Source organism: Rhinolophus ferrumequinum, chromosome 6 (genome assembly GCF_004115265.2).
Source record: "Rhinolophus ferrumequinum isolate MPI-CBG mRhiFer1 chromosome 6, mRhiFer1_v1.p, whole genome shotgun sequence".
In the NCBI taxonomy this organism is placed as follows: Eukaryota; Metazoa; Chordata; class Mammalia; order Chiroptera; family Rhinolophidae; genus Rhinolophus; species Rhinolophus ferrumequinum.
The window spans coordinates 8,635,155-8,652,273 of NC_046289.1; the positions used below are offsets into that span (position 1 = coordinate 8,635,155).

The window sequence follows — 17,119 nt, forward strand, 5'->3', positions numbered from 1 at the left end:
GAGACAGAGGACCAGGCATTTCCCAAGGGAAAGGCTCTTGATGCTCAGCAACACAGGGTCTCTCTACAACCTCTGAGACAGTTCCCTTTCTTTCTCCATGATTTTAGGGTCTGTTTATGGCCCATTTTCTCTTTGAATGCTTACAACAATGCTACAAAGGGGATCCTCAGCACTGCCTCAGTCTAGAAACAAACACAGTCCCTACCAGGTATTGAGTGCCTGCTTTGTGTTCACGAGGCCCTGGAAGGTGGGTACTAGCATCCGCACCAAGTCAGTGAGAAGGTGGAAGCTGAGAGTGGTTAGGTAATCAGCCCAACCACTCTAGGTAATCAGCACACAGCTAATGAGGAAAGGCACTAGCAAGGGGGTAGCTGGGTCCCTTCTGCCTAGGTTTTGCTTTGTTGCTATTGTGCCATGTGACATAAGCAAGAATCCTTTATCTCATAACGTAGAGATTCCTAAACTATGTTCTATACCAGGGGTGTCCAAACTTTTTTCAACATTTTTCACCAAGGGCCATATGCGGTAGAATACACAAACAGCCGGGCCACTCACTCGAGGTGAAGTACGTATTGCCTCACCTGGTTTATTTAAGTAAACTAAATATAGTTTTGGAATTTGCTGCGGGCCAATTAACAATGGATTGCGGACCAAAGTTGGCCCGTGGGCCGCAGTTTGGACACCCCTGTTCTATAGGATGGAAATCATTATTACACACCTGTGGTAGAATGGAGACTAGCCCCCACCCCCAAGATGGCCATGTCCTGATATCTGAAACCTGTGAATGCTACTTTATACGACAAAAGGCACTTTGCAGATATAACTAAGTTAAGATCTTGGGGATTATCACAGATTACTCAGGTGGGTCCTAAATGTGATCACAAGCATCCTTATAAGAGAGCGGTGGGAGGTCAGAGCCAGAAGGAAGCAATGTGGTCATGGAAACAGGAGAACAGACAATGTGATGTGAAGCCATGGCCAACGAATGCCTGAAGAAAGCCCTGTCAACTTCTTGATGGTGGCTCTGTGAGACCTATTTTGACTTGTGGCCTCCAGAACTGTAAGAAAATAAATCTGTGTTGTTTGAAGCCACTAACTTCATCATAATTTGTTGCAGCAGCAACAGGAAACCAGAACAATAGCCCAGAATATGTCCCAGCTGAAATACTTGGGGAAGATGGGAGTAACCAAGATACTAAAAGGCTTCTCCAGTCTGTGTGTGCTATTCGTGTCTCCAAGCTTGCATTTTAAGGAATGTCTCAAATTTGGGGGGATGTCTGTAGCAACCCCTGACTCCACATTGCTACTCAGAAAGGGTTCTGAAGGAATGGGGGTGGAGGATGGGTAAATTTTGAAGGGAGAGGTTTGAGGGCTTCTTAGAACATGATGCCCTCGTGCTTTAGTCTGCTAGAGCTGCCATAACAAACTACCACAGACTGGGTGGCTTGTTGAACAAACTCACAAAGAGTCTGGAGGCTTTGGCTAGAAATAAGTGATAAATAATTTTTCAAGGGATTTAGGATTTGCAAACTATAAACGAACACAACTAGGCAATATCCAGAGTGTTCTGAAGAAGAAAGAAAAGCTAAGAGTTCTTATAGAAAAAATTATGTTCTTGAGATGAATCTGTCCTCCACAATGAGCCTCTGGATTGGTCCCAGATGGTCATCCTCCAGAGGACCAGTGGTCTGGGAACTGGATGTCAGGTGGTCTGGGTACTAGATGTCAGGTGGTCTGGGTACTGGATGTCAGGTGGTCTGGGTACTGGATGTCAGGTGGTCTGGGTACTGGATGTCAGGTGGTCTGGGTACTAGATGTCAGGTGGTCTGGGTACTGGATGTCAGGTGGTCTGGGTACTGGATGTCAGGTGGTCTGGGTACTAGATGTCAGGTGTTCTGGGTACTGGATGTTAGGTGGTCTGGGTACTAGATGTCAGGTGGTCTGGGTACTGGATGTCAGGTGGTCTGGGTACTGGATGTCAGGTGGTCTGGGTACTAGATGTCAGTCAGACTGAATACTGGATGTCAGGTGGTCTGGGTACTAGATGTCAGGTGGTCTGGGTACTGGATGTCAGGTGGTCTGGGTACTAGATGTCAGTCAGACTGAATACTGGATGTCAGGTGGTCTGGGTACTGGATGTCAGGTGGTCTGGGTACTAGATGTCAGGTGGTCTGGGTACTAGATGTCAGTCAGACTGAATACTGGATGTCAGGTGGTCTGGGTACTAGATGTCAGGTGGTCTTGGTACTAGATGTCAGGTGGTCTGGGTACTGGATGTCAGGTGGTCTTGATAACTGAGCATTCTTTCCTTAGCCCTTTAGGGAGTCTTCAGAGGGTTATCTGGAGGTCTGATCTATGTCCAGGCACGAATACAGGACTGGAAAGTTCAGATGTTTTTAAGTTCCCAGGCTAGTTAAAAAAAAAAAGAATAGAATCAGTTCCTCATATCTCAATCTACCTGATTTTGGTAATTTGGCAGCTTGACAATAATGTCTCTCTTCAGTCTTTTCTTCAGACTTAGCCAGAGGAATTTATTTCTCATAGTTCTAGAGGCTAGAAGTCCAAGATTAAGGTGATGTCAGCGTTGGTTTCTGGTGAGATCTGTCTTCCTGGGCTATAGATGGACTCTTCTTGCTGTGTCCTCATATGGCCTTTTGTGCACACGGGAAGAGGTGGGGGAGGGGGAGAGAGAGAGAGAGATCGAGCTCTGGGGTCTCGTCCTCTTCTAAGGACACCAGTCCTATGGGATTAGGGCCCCACCCTTATAACCTCATTTAACTTTATTTATTTCCCTAAAGTCCCTGTATCCAAATATAATCTCATTAGGGTTTGGGCTTCAACATATGAATTTTGGGGGGACACAATTCAGTCCATCACAATGGGGATGAGAGCACGGGATGGGCCAGGGGTCAGAATATTAAATGGACCAGATGGGTCATAATCGATTTATTTTTCCACTGATATGAAGAAAAACAAAGCGCACCATCCCCGTAGTGATACATTAGGTGGGATTATCGCTATTTTATAGGTGAGGGAACTGAGGCACAGAGCGGCAGCCCATGGCATCATAATGAAGTTCTAACCCTCAGTGCCTCAGAAGGTGACTTTATTTGGAAACGGGGTCACCGCTGATGTAATTAGTTAAGATGAGGCCGTTGTAGAGAAGGGTGGGCCCTAATCCAGTATGACTGCTGTCCTTATAAAAGGGGAAATCTGGACACAGACACACACTCTGGGAGAACGCCATGTGAGAGGAAGGCAGAGGAGCACTGAAGACTGCCAGCCACACCAGGAGCTGGGGGAGAGCCTGGGGCAGGGGGTCCCTCCCCGTCTCAGAAGGAACCTGTCCTGCCCACTCCGTGATCTTGGACTTCCGGCCTCCAGAGCTGTGAGACATAAATTTCTGCTTGTTATTGTTAAGACAGCCCTAAGAAACTAACACACTCAGTAACTGGTGGTGTTCACATTCGAACTCGGGCATTCTGGCTCTAAAACCCAAGTTCTATACTCAGTTCTCTGAGGCCTCTTGATGTCTCTGGAAGTACTTGTCACCATGCTGTGCTCACCATAGGCGCTCAGAGCACAGGAGCTATTATTCTTCATCTTAGACCTACCCCTTCTTAGAGAAGGGACCTCCAACTTCCTAGGCAGATAGGGATGGAATGGACCCCATTCTGCCTTCGCCACCACATTCAGTCAGAGCCAGGGGCTCCCAGGTCTATACCTCCAGGGGACCCCACGTCCATCCTCCCCTCTCCACTACTGCAGTTGCTCTGAGTACTAAACACTGGTCCCAAAGAAGTGTGCCTCCCAAGTGCCATCACAAGGGCCCCACAAATAACAGACTCCATGGGAGAGCAGCAAACAGGAAGAGAAGGAGGCCCAGGTCTCAGTCTCAGGGGACAAGGTGTCCTGCATGAAGTCTTTTCATTTATTTATTTTTTTAATGTTCCAAAAAGGCCTTTTGAAATCTGAGGAGCGGGACTAAATATTTACCCGATCAATTCCACGGACCTGTCAGGGGTGGTGATGCAAAGCAAATAGCTCAGGGACCTTGCTCCGGACACAGTCTTTTTTATTCATTCATTCACTCATTCATTCACCAAATATTCACTGGGCCTCAGCCACACATCAGATCCTACGATCAGCACTGGTGCCGGGTACTGGGGTAAACAAGGCCCTGCCTTCCGGATGTTCTGTCTAATTGGGGCTTGGGGCCGGGGGGCAGACATTAACATCAGCCCACCATGTTTGATGGTAGGGTGACAGTTTGCCTCAGGGAAGTGATGAGGCATTTGAGGGAGAGCCTGGCCAAATGCAGATTCTCAGAGACGGGAAGGGAGCATTCTGGGGGATAGGGACCTGCAGGAGCAAAGGCCTACGGGTAAGAAGCTGTGGGCATCCTGGGGGAATAGCAAGACGATCCATGACTGATGTCACTGCATACATGAGAGCAAGAAGAGGGACTGAGGCGGGAGAGGCAGGCAGGGACCAGAGCGGGAGTCCCTGCACATGGAGGAGTTTGAACTTCACTTGTAGGCAATAGGAAGCCATTGAGTGCTTTTGAGCAGGAGAGGGATGAGCTTCGTCAGAATACGGAGGCATCACTCTCAAGGCCGAACTGAGGGTGACTGTTCCCCCCTTTCCTCCCCTTCATCGTACCAGGGCCTCACTTCCACACATCAGCCTGGCAGTGCCACTGCCACAGTCACCCTAGGCCGATGCCTTCTTTCTGGCTCGTGTGAGACTCTTGACCATGGCCGTCCACTCTGGGAGAGATACTGGCCACATCTCCATGGCCACGGGGGGGGCAGTGTCTATGTGACCCGGGCGGCTGCCCGCCTCACTGAGCCTCCTCACCAGGTCTCTGTGGCAGCTCTTTGGTTAGTGTTCTCCTTGCCAAGGCCTTCTGAGCGCCCCCACTGGAACAAGGCAGCCACCCTGCCCGGGAGGCTGCTGGTTGTCCACAGCGCTTCCTCCTCCCGCAGACACCTTGCCAACCCATAGGAACTCGGAGCACCTCGCATGTGGACCAGGTATGCTAGGGGAGTGCGGGGCTAACCTCAGAGGGATGGAAGAGGAAGGCATCTATTGAGCATTTGCTATGTACAAGGCACCAAGCCACCTCCTCATGGTCATCAGTTTGTTTACTTCTCACACTTTCTGGGGCAGACACTTATTCAGAGATTCCATGATCTGCCCGAGGTCACACAGACCTGGAGAGCCAAGCGTCCAGTCCACACCCATCCGGTGCCACCACTTCACTCGCCCTCACCAACAGCTTTGGCATCTTCTACACCCCCCACTCCAAAGCAGAGCTGCTCATGGCCAGGCCTCCAGGCCACGCCTTCCTGCAGACCTGCAGCTCTGGGAGGCCTAGGATTTCGTGGGATTGACAACCTTGCCCAGAAAGAGGATGGTGTTGGTATCGGTGGAAAAGATCACCACAAGGAAAGGCCGGTTGAACCAAAGGACTCGGGGATTGAATGAGGCGGACAGAAAGGTGACAGAGACGCTGGTGCCCGCTGCAGCCTCAGTGCCAGCCTCGTCCACGTCCAGGACGGCCTTGTGGAAACTCTGGGAGGGAAATCACAAGCGTTACTTCTGAGAGAACACGACTAGGGGCTTAGGGGGGATTAGGGGACTCGGAGCTCGCTGGAGATCAATACTGAGGTTCATTGCATGCAGAGACCCTTGTTGGGGATCTCACAGCAGGAATTTCTATGCTGGGTGGGTTGTTGAGCTAATGAGCTCATGTTTATACAATAGTGATAGCTACCGTGAATCGAACACTTACTATGTCCCCAGGGCTCTTTCTACTCTTCAAAACCACTCTATGAGGTCAACATATTATGTCTATTTTCTAGACAAGGAAAACACATTCAGAGACTAGGTAGCCCTCTAATGTCATGAGGGGTAGAATTGGAATTCAAACTCTCAATCCCAAGGCTCTGCCCTCTAGGATACTTTTGTCTTACTTAGCTGAAGTCATAGGTCCCTTTCTCTCGTCTAAGAAATCTCTCTGATACACATGCACCCAAGCCAGCTGCATCTGTGTCCTTCCTCTGTTTCGGGCGTTGCATTTGTCACTCTCGGTGGCCACAACCTATGGAGGCACTGTCTCCCCGATGTGACTGGGAGTGCTCTCTGAAGATAGGGACTGGGTGGACATGGCATCCCCAGCACCAATGCCACCCTTAGCACGTGGTGCTTAGTTCGTGGATGTCCATGTCTGTGGATGATTGATTGAACAGACTCAGCCTCTGAGACCTCACATGGTGGCAGGGAAAGCACCCAACACCCAGCAACTCCCGAGGGGCAGAAGTTCCCACTGAAGCGTCTAGGTGTTGATGGCCACTGGTGACTTACCCTGGACACCAGCAGGTCTCGCTCTGTGGTGATGCCGGACAAGTTAGCCTGCCGCGAAAACAGGTCCCTGATGCCCAGCATGGGCAAAATCTGATCTAAGTTATAGGAGCCGGAAATGGAGAACTTTGGGAAATGCAACTCGAGCTTCCTGTAAAATGACCTGAAAGAGGCATTGGGTTAAAACACTGGGCTCCAGAACAAACTAGGGATCACTGCCAGGCTGTGCTCCCCTTGACTGCACTCTCTAGCTGGCTTCATTCCGCCAGGGTTCTATCGCCACAGGTACCCATTTGCTCTTGCCATCCTTCCCATGAGTGTGCCTGGTGGCTTAAGGCCAGGCTGCTTTGTCCCGGGGCCTATTGTCTGCGGGACTACCCTCCCTTGGGTGCTCATGTGCAGCAGGGGTGTTTTCTGTGTGCGTACCAGGTGCCCAGAGAGATGCAAGTCTCTGTTGCAGACCTGAGGTTTTCAATTGTTTGGGACCAGATGACATCTTTGGCTCAAATTCCTGTGCCACAGGAATTGTGTGAATTTTCTATCCTCATGCGGCCCTGAGGGAACCCCAGGGCAATGGGAAACGTCCCTGCTACTTCCTGGGGTGAGTGTATGGAGTTTTCTTAAGCCCCTCCATGCCAGTTTAGTTATCCATCTGGACTGGAGGTCTACCCCTCCATTGTACAGGAGTAGACTCTCAGAGGGCCAATGTCACTTCACCCAAGGCTTGCGCGTACAAGGGCTACATCTAGAACTAGGACTCCTAACTCCTAGTCTGGTTCTCCTTTCACTGATGAGGGTGAAATCATATTTCGGATGCAATAGTAGAGTTCCTTATTTAAGGAAATAAATAATGAATACATAAAAAAATAAATAAGACATGGACGTCTTAGAGCAAATAAGAATTCTTCCATAATCTGGCATTCACTCCCTGTTTTGGGCACTGGTTTTCATTAAAAGGGTCCATTTGAAGGGCAGTGCTGATTCCCACGTGGCCCACTGATTACCTGTTCTGGAGCAACTTGTTCCACCGTGTCAGCATCTCTGGAGTCAAAAACCCTTCCACCTGCTTCATTTTCCCTTGGTCAGGAAGGATGAAAAAGGCCTTTGCATTTCCTTTGTAATCCATCCTCAGCACCGAGCAGGGCAAGTATTTGTCATGAAGGTACCAGTGGTGGTGCTTGTCTTGAAACATCATAGGTACCTTGACTGAAGTACTCTGATCCACATAAAAGTTTTCGAGCTTATTCTTCGAGGGGTTAAATGGTTTCTCCCACCAACCTGAAGGGAAGAAGGAGAGATGGTGTCCGTGGACCTCCAGCCAGGGAATGCCTCCCCGACCGTCACCCAGACGCCATCTGCCCATGTCATCAGTGTGTCTCTTTAGATCACTCACAACCTGATGTGCCCGGGGAGTGGATCTCCAGGGCTCATTGAGATTCGAAATTGAGAGATGCCAGAGGATCCCCGTAAGATTGTCTTATGTCTTCTCTAATTCCTTAAAACCATTGCACTTACATTTTTTTGTTTGTGTGGTGGAAGCTCATTGTGATTTTGAGGTGTACTTTCTTGGTTAAAAATGAGGTCAAGTAACCTTTTGTATGTTTATTGACCAACCAGATGTCGTCTGTTTTTAATTCAGTGCCAGTTCTTTTTTTTTTTTTTTCTATTTGTATTTCTGTAGGGCTATTTCTTAGTGATTTAAGGGGTTCTTTCTGAATACTAGTTATATATCAGTTATGTGTGTTGCAAATACCTTCTCCCTCGCTGACTGGTCTTTTCACTCACATCATGGTGTCTTCTAGTGATTGAAATCCTTGACCATAGCTGTCTTTTCCTTTATGGTTAGGTCTTCCATGTCTTGGTTAGAAAAATTTTCCCTACTTCCAGTTCGTGAAGATAGTCTCCTACATTATCTTCTAGAAGTTTAGTCTTACCTTTTGCATTTTGGACTTGATCTGGAGTAAATACTTATGATTGGTGGGAAGGAGGAATCAAAACTATTTTTTCCCCATATGGGTACCTAGTTGTTTCAGTACCGATTTTTTTTTAATCCATCCTTTCTCCAATGCTCTGTCATGCCGGCTTTGACCAATATCAAATGTTCATTTATTCACGGGCCATTTCTGGGCTCTATTCTGGCCTCTCTCTATTTGTCCCATTGGTTTATTTGTGCCGTATAGTCTAAGTGAACATAGAGTGATAATAAGTACGAGGTGTGATCAAACAATATGGTGCAAGTTTAAATTAAAAAAATATTGCAGTAAAAGACACACTGCCATTAACCCCTCTCAAAATATTCCCCATTGCTTTGAACACACTTATCCCATTGTTCTTGCCCTTTTCTGAAGCAGTTCTGGAAGTCCTCTTTCATGAGTGTCTTCAGTTGCGCTGTCGTAGCTGCTCAATGTCCTGAATCAATTCAAAACATTTAAGTTTCATGGTCATTTTGACTTTGGGGAACAGCCAGAAATCGCACAGTGCCAGATCCAGTGAATAAGGTAGATAAGGAAACACCGTAATGTTTTTTTGTTTTTTTTCAATTAAAGGTTTTTGGGGTGACAATTGTTAGTAAAGTTACATAGATATGTTTTTTTTTTTTTTTTTTTTTTTTTTTTTTTTTTTTTACAAAATACCTTTTAATAAACTGTTCTTCTTGAAAAAGGGTCACTATAGGCTTTTATTTTGAAATAGGGACAGCGGTTGAGAAAGCATCAGCATTTCCGGGTAGGGCTGAAGACCCATCTGCTTGTTGTCTTTCAGCTTGTGTACTATGACTCTGGCGAACTCTTCGCCCTGGATGTCAGTGATGTCCAGTAACTGTCTGACTTTGGCGGTCCTCGTGGGCTTGGTGCTGACGAGTTCATAGTCCTCCTTCATGATCAGGTCCCTGGACAGAAGGGCGTCGAGGGACTGGTTCAGGCAGGCTTCTGTCATCTGGGTGACAATGTCCTCCCTTCTGGTCTGGATCCACTGCTGGGCCAGGCCAGGCTGTGAGCGCTCTGCACAGAGCAGGGCTGGATGCCCCTCGGCTGACAGTGGATTTATGACCGCTAAAGAGTGCGGGGCCGTCCTGTGCTCACAGAGTGTCGTCCTCTGAGCCGCAGACACGCCGCTGTCCCAGCTGTGATTCGCCGGACAGTGGTGCAGCGTGGGCAGGTCCTGGGTTTTCCCGGGTAACAAGCCATTGTCCTGAGGAGCTGACAGGGACTGAGCAGTTCCGGGAGAACCGCTCTCGCTCTGTTTATGGAGCTGAGAAGATCCACACGATTCCTCCTGTGGACCATGACTTAGAGCTATGTTCAGAGGTAACTCCGTTTCCTTCTTGTCACAGAAGTGACTAGTAATCGAAGCACTCTGTAACTTTGTTTTCTTTAGTTGCATAACAGCTTCAAGAAAAGTTATCTCTTCAAATGTTCTCAGAACTGGCTCAAGTTCTATTAAACATTTTAAGAAGGACGGCCTTTCATCGGGGTTTTGTGCCCACCCGCCTTCTATGAGCGAGAGCATCAGTGCTCGGTGAGGTATATCAAATGGCAGACTTTCTTCACTAGTGTCGGGTCGGTGTCCTTGTGACACACTATACATAATCTGCAAAGGATTGGTCACTTCCTCAAAAGGCTGTTTTCTGGATAAGACTTCCCATGTGATAACTGCATAGCTGTATATGTCATGCTTGACGCTGGCCCTGGACTTCTGCCCAGGCTCGTAGTTCTCAGGCGGCATGTAGATAATTGTGCCTCCTTCTGGTGCAGATTTGCTGTTTCGTGACTGGGACAGGGACATCAGGCGCCATTTGGACAACCCAAAATCTGCGATCTTGACATGGAATTCATTATCCAGGAGGATGTTCTGTGTCTTCAGGTCATGATGAAGGAGGGGAGGGGTCATGTTGTGCAGGTAGTTCACGCCCAGCGCGATTTCATGCAGGATGCGGAACCGCAAGGGCCAGGCCACATCCGGGTACTCTGTTTTCTTATGTAGGAGTTCATTTAATGATCCATTTGGCATGTATTCAGTGACTATTCCCAAAAATTCAGGCTCATTGCAAATTCCCAAAATTGGAAGTATGTAACTAAATCTAGCTTTGTGTAAAATTTCAGCTTCTCTTAAGACATCATTTCTTTCACTGTCGAGCAGAGGGGTGTGGATGTGCAGGTGCTTCACGGCCACCTGCACGCGCCAGTCGGCGTGGCGCGCGGACGACACTAGATATGTTTTTATTTGACAGAAATTGCCTTATACCAGAAGCGATGTGTGACACAGAGTGTCGTCATGATGGAGGATGATTTACAGCACACTTTAACACACCTTCTTTCAACCATAGCTCACCCCCGACCGACTGCATCAAACAAGTTGAAACTTGTCACACACTATTACTAAGGTTCACTTCCCATATTGAAGATCCCTGCCTTTCCATTGGATGGCACTTGGCAGCGGCATTCACCATAGTTTTTGGTTGCAACGGAAAGGCTCCGTGTCACACATCACTTCTGGTATATGGCAAATAAAAACATTATGGTGTTTCCTCTTCTACCTTATTCACCAGATCTGGCACCATGCGATTTCTAGATCTTCCCCAAAGTCAAAATGATCAGGAAAGGAAAACATTTTAAATTGATTCAAGACATGGAGGCAGCCACGACAGCACAACTAAAGACACTCACGAAAGCAGACTTCCAGAACAGCTTCAGAAAGTGGCAAGAACAATGGGATAAGTGTGTCTGAAGTGAGGAGGAGTATTTTGAGGAAGATTAATGGCAATGTGTCTTTTATTGTAATAACTTTTTTTAATTTAAACATTCACCGTATTATTTGATCACACCTCGTATTGCTCTCTGGCAGACAAGTTTTCTCATCTTAGCTATACTTGGCCCTTTGCACTCATATGCATTTTAGAATCAGCTTGATAACTGCCACCAAAAAGAAAAAAAATCCTGTCAGAAGTTTGATTGGGATTACATTAAATATTTAGATTAATTGGGAGGGAGAACGGATTTATTACCATTCTCTTCATGAACATAGTTTATTTTTATCACTTAAGTCTACTTTCATGTCTCTCAGTATAATCTTATCCTCAGAGATCCTGCACGTCTTTTGTTTGTATTCTTCTAGGTACTTTTCAGTTCTAAATACAAGCCACAATTATTCCACTGCTCTTATCATGGGACCTACACTGAGGGCTTAGGGCTACAGTTATAGCCCCAGAGTGCTGGTAGCTGTGTCAGAGGGCAGGACATCTCTACCTCCCTTCTGTTTCTGGAGAACCTCTCTTCCTTCTGCCAAGAACACTAACCCAGTTGGAACGAGGTCTCTTTCAGGAAGAGAGCACCACAAATCTTCATTATTTCTGGCCAGAGCTTTGGGTGTGGTGATGGTATATACTATACATTTAAATTCTATTTTAAAAGGAATGGAGTCAGAAGAATATTGTGCAGCCACTAAAGTGAGATCTAAATACAATTTCCCATAGCATCAAATCACACACACACACACACACACACACACACACACACGAGTGCATGCAAAAACTGGTAAAATCTGAATAAAATCTGTAGATCACACCAATGTCAATTTCCTGGTTTTGCTGTTGTGCGACAGTTATGTAAGATGTTATCTAGGAAACCTGGGTGAAAGGTGCATGTGACCACACTGTACTACTTTTGCAACTTCCTAAGAACTTATAGTTATTGCACAATTAAAAAGGTTTTAAAAAAAAGTTTTCAACAGTGCTTGAAAATTCCTCATGTAAAAGGCAGGTGACGACCCGTTTGGCTGGATTGTCAGTCTGGGGCTGTTTCCTAGAATCTGTTCCCTATAGATTCTTTTTTTTTTTTTATTAATTTATTTTTTATTTTTTATTGGGGAAGGGGAACGGGACTTTATTGGGGAACAGTGCGTACTTCCAGGACTTTCTCTTTTTTCCCAAGTCAAGTTATTGTCCTTTCAATCTTAGTTGTGGGATTCAGGTTGATTACAAGTGTGAGATTGAGAGGTAGATGTGAAGCAGCCACTGCTCGCTGAAGGTCTTCACAGGTAGACAGGACACCGGCCTGCCCCAGCGGAGCCCTGCCTGCTCCACCTCGTCCCTGCCATCCTCCAAGTTTGTTGTCCCAATTCTAGTGCTGCTGACAAACAGTGACCCCCCAAACCACCACAAGGTGCCCAGTATGGGCCTCTCTACAAGCTCCCCCTACATGGGACCCTTTGGGTGGCTGGATGAGTCTGGTATATAGATTCCTGATAAGCTCTAACTTGTCCACCTGCGCCAGTGACTTTTCCTCCATCCATCTGCCTCCCTCTTCCTCCAGACCTTCACTCCCCAGCCTTTCCCCCATCATGCAAGGTCTAATTCCTGTAACAATCCCTTTTTCCTTAACATTCCTGGTGGCTTTGTTCCACGGATGGAACCCTGACTGATACACACAGTACAAAATTGTCCCCACACTGTGATTTCAACTGTGTTAACATATGCGTGTAAACAAAAGACTGAAAAGAACTATGCTAAAATGTAAACATTGGTTGCCTCAGGGTGGTAGGAGTATGGGCAATTTCTGTTTTCTCTTTTGTGCATTTATGTATTTTTAAAGGTTTCCAAAATGAGCATTGTTATCATTAGAGTAATTATAGTTACTGTAATTATTTATTGAGTATGTATAATGGGGTTGGGCAAACTTCTTTTGCAAAGGGCCAGAAAGTTAATATTTTAGGGTTTGCAGGTTATTCTGTCTCTATAGCAACTGCTTGCCTCTCTGTGTGTGAAAGCAGCCAGAGGCACTAAATCAATGAGTGGCCAATAAAACTTTATTTACAAAAACAGGTGGCCCAGCAGATTTGGCTGGGGGCTATAGTTTGCCCATTCCCTTAGGTCCTCTTCTAAGGTGTATACATACATGTGACATCATTTGAGCCTCAAAACAAAACCTTGAAGCAGGGACTCTTATTATCCTTACTTCAGGCAAACAACCTGCCCTGTTTACACTGCTGGTAAGTGGTAGAGCTTCCATATGAATCCGGCAGTTCAACTCTTGCTAATTGGATGCAATGTATTTTATAAATTACTGTTATTAAGAAAATATGTCTAAAGATATGAAGAACTGGAAACCTCAATACTACACAATCTTAAGTATCTGACACTCTAGCATTAAATCTACTGAGGGCTGTTTGACCCTATTACGCCCAATGCATCCACTTTTTTTTTTAAATCTTTAATTCGTCAATAAATTGGCAGGCGGGGAGGAGGGAAGATATAGGATCTATCAACGAGGTGACTCTTACCTTTGAAGTAAATATAATTCACCAGCACCATCACTGTATCTGTGCTGAGCCTGCTGACCAAGTTCTGAATCTTCCCTCGAGTTTCCTCCTTGATGTGGTTGTTGATAAGCTGGGTTGTGCCGTCAGAGTCGAGGAAATTGGTGCGGAAGAGTTTGGACTCATAGAAGGTCATGGTGTCATTAAGGAAGCTTGGAAGGAGTTGTACGTCCTGGCTCAGGAAAAGGGCACTGCCCACACGCGTCTCTAGCTTGTCATCGGGGAGGTTGAGAGTGCGCAGGAGATGCTGGAAGCCCAGGTGAATGTCGGACTCGGGTATCTCTGTGAGGTTGAAGCCCAGCCCCTCGAGGATCTGGGTCCAGGTGTGGGAGCGGGCCCCCAAGGACAGCATGGCATAGGCGGTGGAGATACTCAGCGGGGAGAAGAAGATGTTGCTCCCAGGGTTTTGGGCAGCCATCAGGTGGTAGAAGCTGAAGGCAAAGGCGGTGTTGCTCGGGGCGATCTTCAGGCTGGGGGAGCCCTCACCTGTGCCCGGAGCCTCCTGATGGTGGCTGTCGGTCTGACCTTGGCCATCGTGAGAAAGGGCTAGTAGTCCAACCAGGAGGAGGAGCAGGTGGTCGGGAAGATGCATCTTCTGAGCGCTCAGGTCTACTGGAGGAAAGAGAGTACCCAAGAAATGCCCACAGAACACCCAACTCTACAGAGAAGTTGGGCAAGGGGCAGGGCGCCAGGGTGCTAACACCCTCAACTCCTGCAGATGGGCTTCTGACAGACTAGCAGACACCTAGCACCCTCCACGTGTGTGGTGACAGCAACAGTCTCCGGCACGTGCCTTGTGTCTACCATCTTATTTTATTCACCATCTTCGTGAGCTCTGCATGGCACTGGACTCCATTCTCATCACAGAGATGGGGGAACAGAGGCTCTCCAACTGCTTCACCAAGACATCTACCTGGTAAGTATCTGAGCTGGAACACAGGCCTCCCAACTCTCAGCCTGGGAGCCTCCCACAAGGTGAGTTTTTTCCTTAGCCCAGCGACTCATTACACCGACTGCTAAATCACTGAAGGTTATTTCAGCATCTCTTCCACTCACCTCCATGGTGTGAATTACAGTTTACAAAGTTAATGTTATGCCAATTGTTTGACTCCCTTACCCAGGTAGAGGTCAGTAGAACTGGTATTCTTATCACCGTGTACAGATGAGACCACGGAAGTTGAATAAATGATTTGCCCAAAGTCCCAGGGATAGGATTGGTCCCTTTTCCTAATGAAAACAACCTGCCCAAAACAGGATTCCCTGTTTTCTCCACCAAATCTGTTCTGTCCCCTCCAGTGGTCCTACTGTTATCTCATTCTCCAAACCCAGTTGTCATCTCTAACATCTGTCTGGCCTTCCATCCAAACCCCTACCTCCCCCACTTCCATCGATCAGCACGTCCCACAGCTTCTTCCTGCAACCTGTCAGCCCCTCCACTGCTGTGACCCTCGTTCAAGTCTCCAGCGTCTTTCACCCAGAGCAAGGATCAGAAAACTTTTCCTGTAAAGGAAAACAGCTTGCTAGTAAACAGCTTGCGTTTTGTGGACCAAGTAGTCAGTGTTGCATCTACTCAGCTCTGCTGTGCGAGCTGGAAAGTGGCCACAGACAAGGCACGTGTGGACAGTCGTGGCGGTGTTCCAGGAGAATTTTATTTATGGACCCTGAAATTTGAATTTTATACACTTTTGATATGTCACAAAATGCTGTCCTTCTTTGATTTTTTTCCCCAACTGTTTAAAACTTTTATATCTTCCATTCTTAGCTCATGGGCAATACAAGAAAAGCCAGTAGGCCAGATTTGACCCACGGGCTGCAGCTTTTGCACCCCCTGACCTAGACCTCTGTAGTAGCTTCCTAACTGCTCTTTCTTCTCTCTGTCTTCCGCACAGCTGTTGGAGGGTCATTTAAAAACACACATTGAACCACTTCGTTCACCAACTCAACACTGCTCCCCCCAACAAGGCTTCCAAGCAACCGGTAATAACTTCTCCCCTGCCCCCAACTCTCATACACTCTCTGTAGCTTCCCAGCGAGATTCCCCAGCATTCCCCTGGCGGGAGCTCTCCCGAAGCATCTGAAGCAGCAGCTAGAAGACCTGGTTCCAGGCTGTGGGCAGCCTTGGAAGACGCTGTTTTGGGGCCTGGGCACTAGTTCCCCCACCGGTGCAGTGAGGAGGTTGGTGCAATCATGTGTGGGGTCTTTTCAGCCTTAGGATTTGTCACCTCTAGGTAGGGGGACCAATTGTCCTAGTTTTCCCAGGACTTTCCTCATTTTAGCTGTGGATGAAGAAGGGTTCTATAATAAAACTGACAAGTCCAATGACAGAAAGTAACCTCACGGAGTAATTTGACCGTAAATTCCTAACTGTGCAGGTCATGATGGGTAGTCATGCCCCACGCATGTAACTTCTTCAGGAAAACGTTTATCTTGTTGCCTTAAACTAGCCCTGCCCGTTGTTTCTGTGTATCTAGGTTAACAGATCTTTGAAATGCCGCTCTTTGACCCCTCCTTCTAAAGCTTTACCCACCTCAAGGGAGCACATAATCTTTGTTAACTATCTAACAATCCAATCTTCACCTTGCTTCCTCCCACATCCACTTTATCTTCCTTAGTTCTCTCTTAATTCCAAATGCATAAAGGAAACTGCAAACAGTCATTCTCAGAAGCACTTTTCTCAGTCTGTTAAGATTTTGTTCCATAGGTCTGTTTGGCTCAAATAAACGCTAATAAACTCTTATAAAATTTTTCTATAGGTTTGGATGTCCTTACACTGACCTAGCACTGAAAGTCTTATGTCCCAGAACCCCCAGTCCTCCTTTTAGGGTCTCCCTCAGGGGGTTACTCACGGCACAGTCAACCCTGGAGTGGCCCCCGTGCAGCTGCCTGAGCTGTAGAAGTAGCCCAGGAACGTGACTTGGGTTTATTAAGCCCGGAAAGTTGGAGAACCCTCTCAGCACCACCTACTGCCTCCATATTTAGGTAATTATTAATGAAAAGACTAGTAGGTGCAGCGTGGAATCCCTACATAGAGAAAAACCTCACCGTAAGTTGGCTTTCCTCCTCCCAAGGGAAATCCTTCTTCCCTCCCAGGAGACCCCAAGAGGGTTCACCCCTTCTTGTTTCTATTATGCATTGAGGTTTGCCTGCTACTTGCTTCTCCCTGAGGCTCAGGGGGAATCCCTTAGTGGGTCTGGTCCCCTCTCTGGGTTTTCACCTCCCCTTTCCTCCCAATTTTTACCTGCCCTCCCTGCAAAATGAAAAGTTGGACCAGAGCAGGGACAGCAAACTGCAGTGACTTCATGAACCTGGTAAGGCCGCTTCCAGGGTGCCATGGTGGCTAACAGTGAGTAGGTACATGGAACTGGAAAGGCTCAGCTCGCTGCAGCCAGAGGAGACCCATCTGGGGCCTGGAGCCTGCCCAGTACCTCCCGTTTGCAGTTCT

At 47.3% G+C, this 17,119-nt stretch overlaps 2 protein-coding genes across 3 annotated transcripts; both read right to left on the reverse strand.

Annotated features, from left to right (window-relative positions):
- Positions 1-5,129: 5,129 nt before the first annotated feature.
- Positions 5,130-16,602, reverse strand: LOC117024044 (kallistatin-like). Of its 2 annotated transcripts, XM_033109400.1 has the most exons (6): positions 16,524-16,567; positions 15,051-15,177; positions 13,642-14,286; positions 7,371-7,644; positions 6,370-6,529; positions 5,130-5,577 (listed from the first exon to the last, which is right to left on the reverse strand). In XM_033109400.1, the coding sequence occupies exons 3-6, from the start codon at positions 14,267-14,269 to the stop codon at positions 5,377-5,379; spliced, it is 1,263 nt and encodes a 420-aa protein (XP_032965291.1). In that variant the 5' UTR covers positions 14,270-14,286; positions 15,051-15,177; positions 16,524-16,567; the 3' UTR covers positions 5,130-5,376. The 2 variants fall into 2 exon arrangements, with proteins under 2 accessions (XP_032965291.1, XP_032965290.1); XM_033109399.1 differs by lacking the exon at positions 15,051-15,177 and having other exon boundaries at positions 16,524-16,602.
- Positions 9,006-10,564, reverse strand: LOC117024046 (receptor-interacting serine/threonine-protein kinase 2-like). Its single transcript, XM_033109401.1, has one exon. It carries the CDS (start codon positions 10,372-10,374, stop codon positions 9,034-9,036), a length of 1,341 nt encoding a protein of 446 aa, XP_032965292.1. The 5' UTR covers positions 10,375-10,564; the 3' UTR covers positions 9,006-9,033.
- Positions 16,603-17,119: the final 517 nt, after the last annotated feature.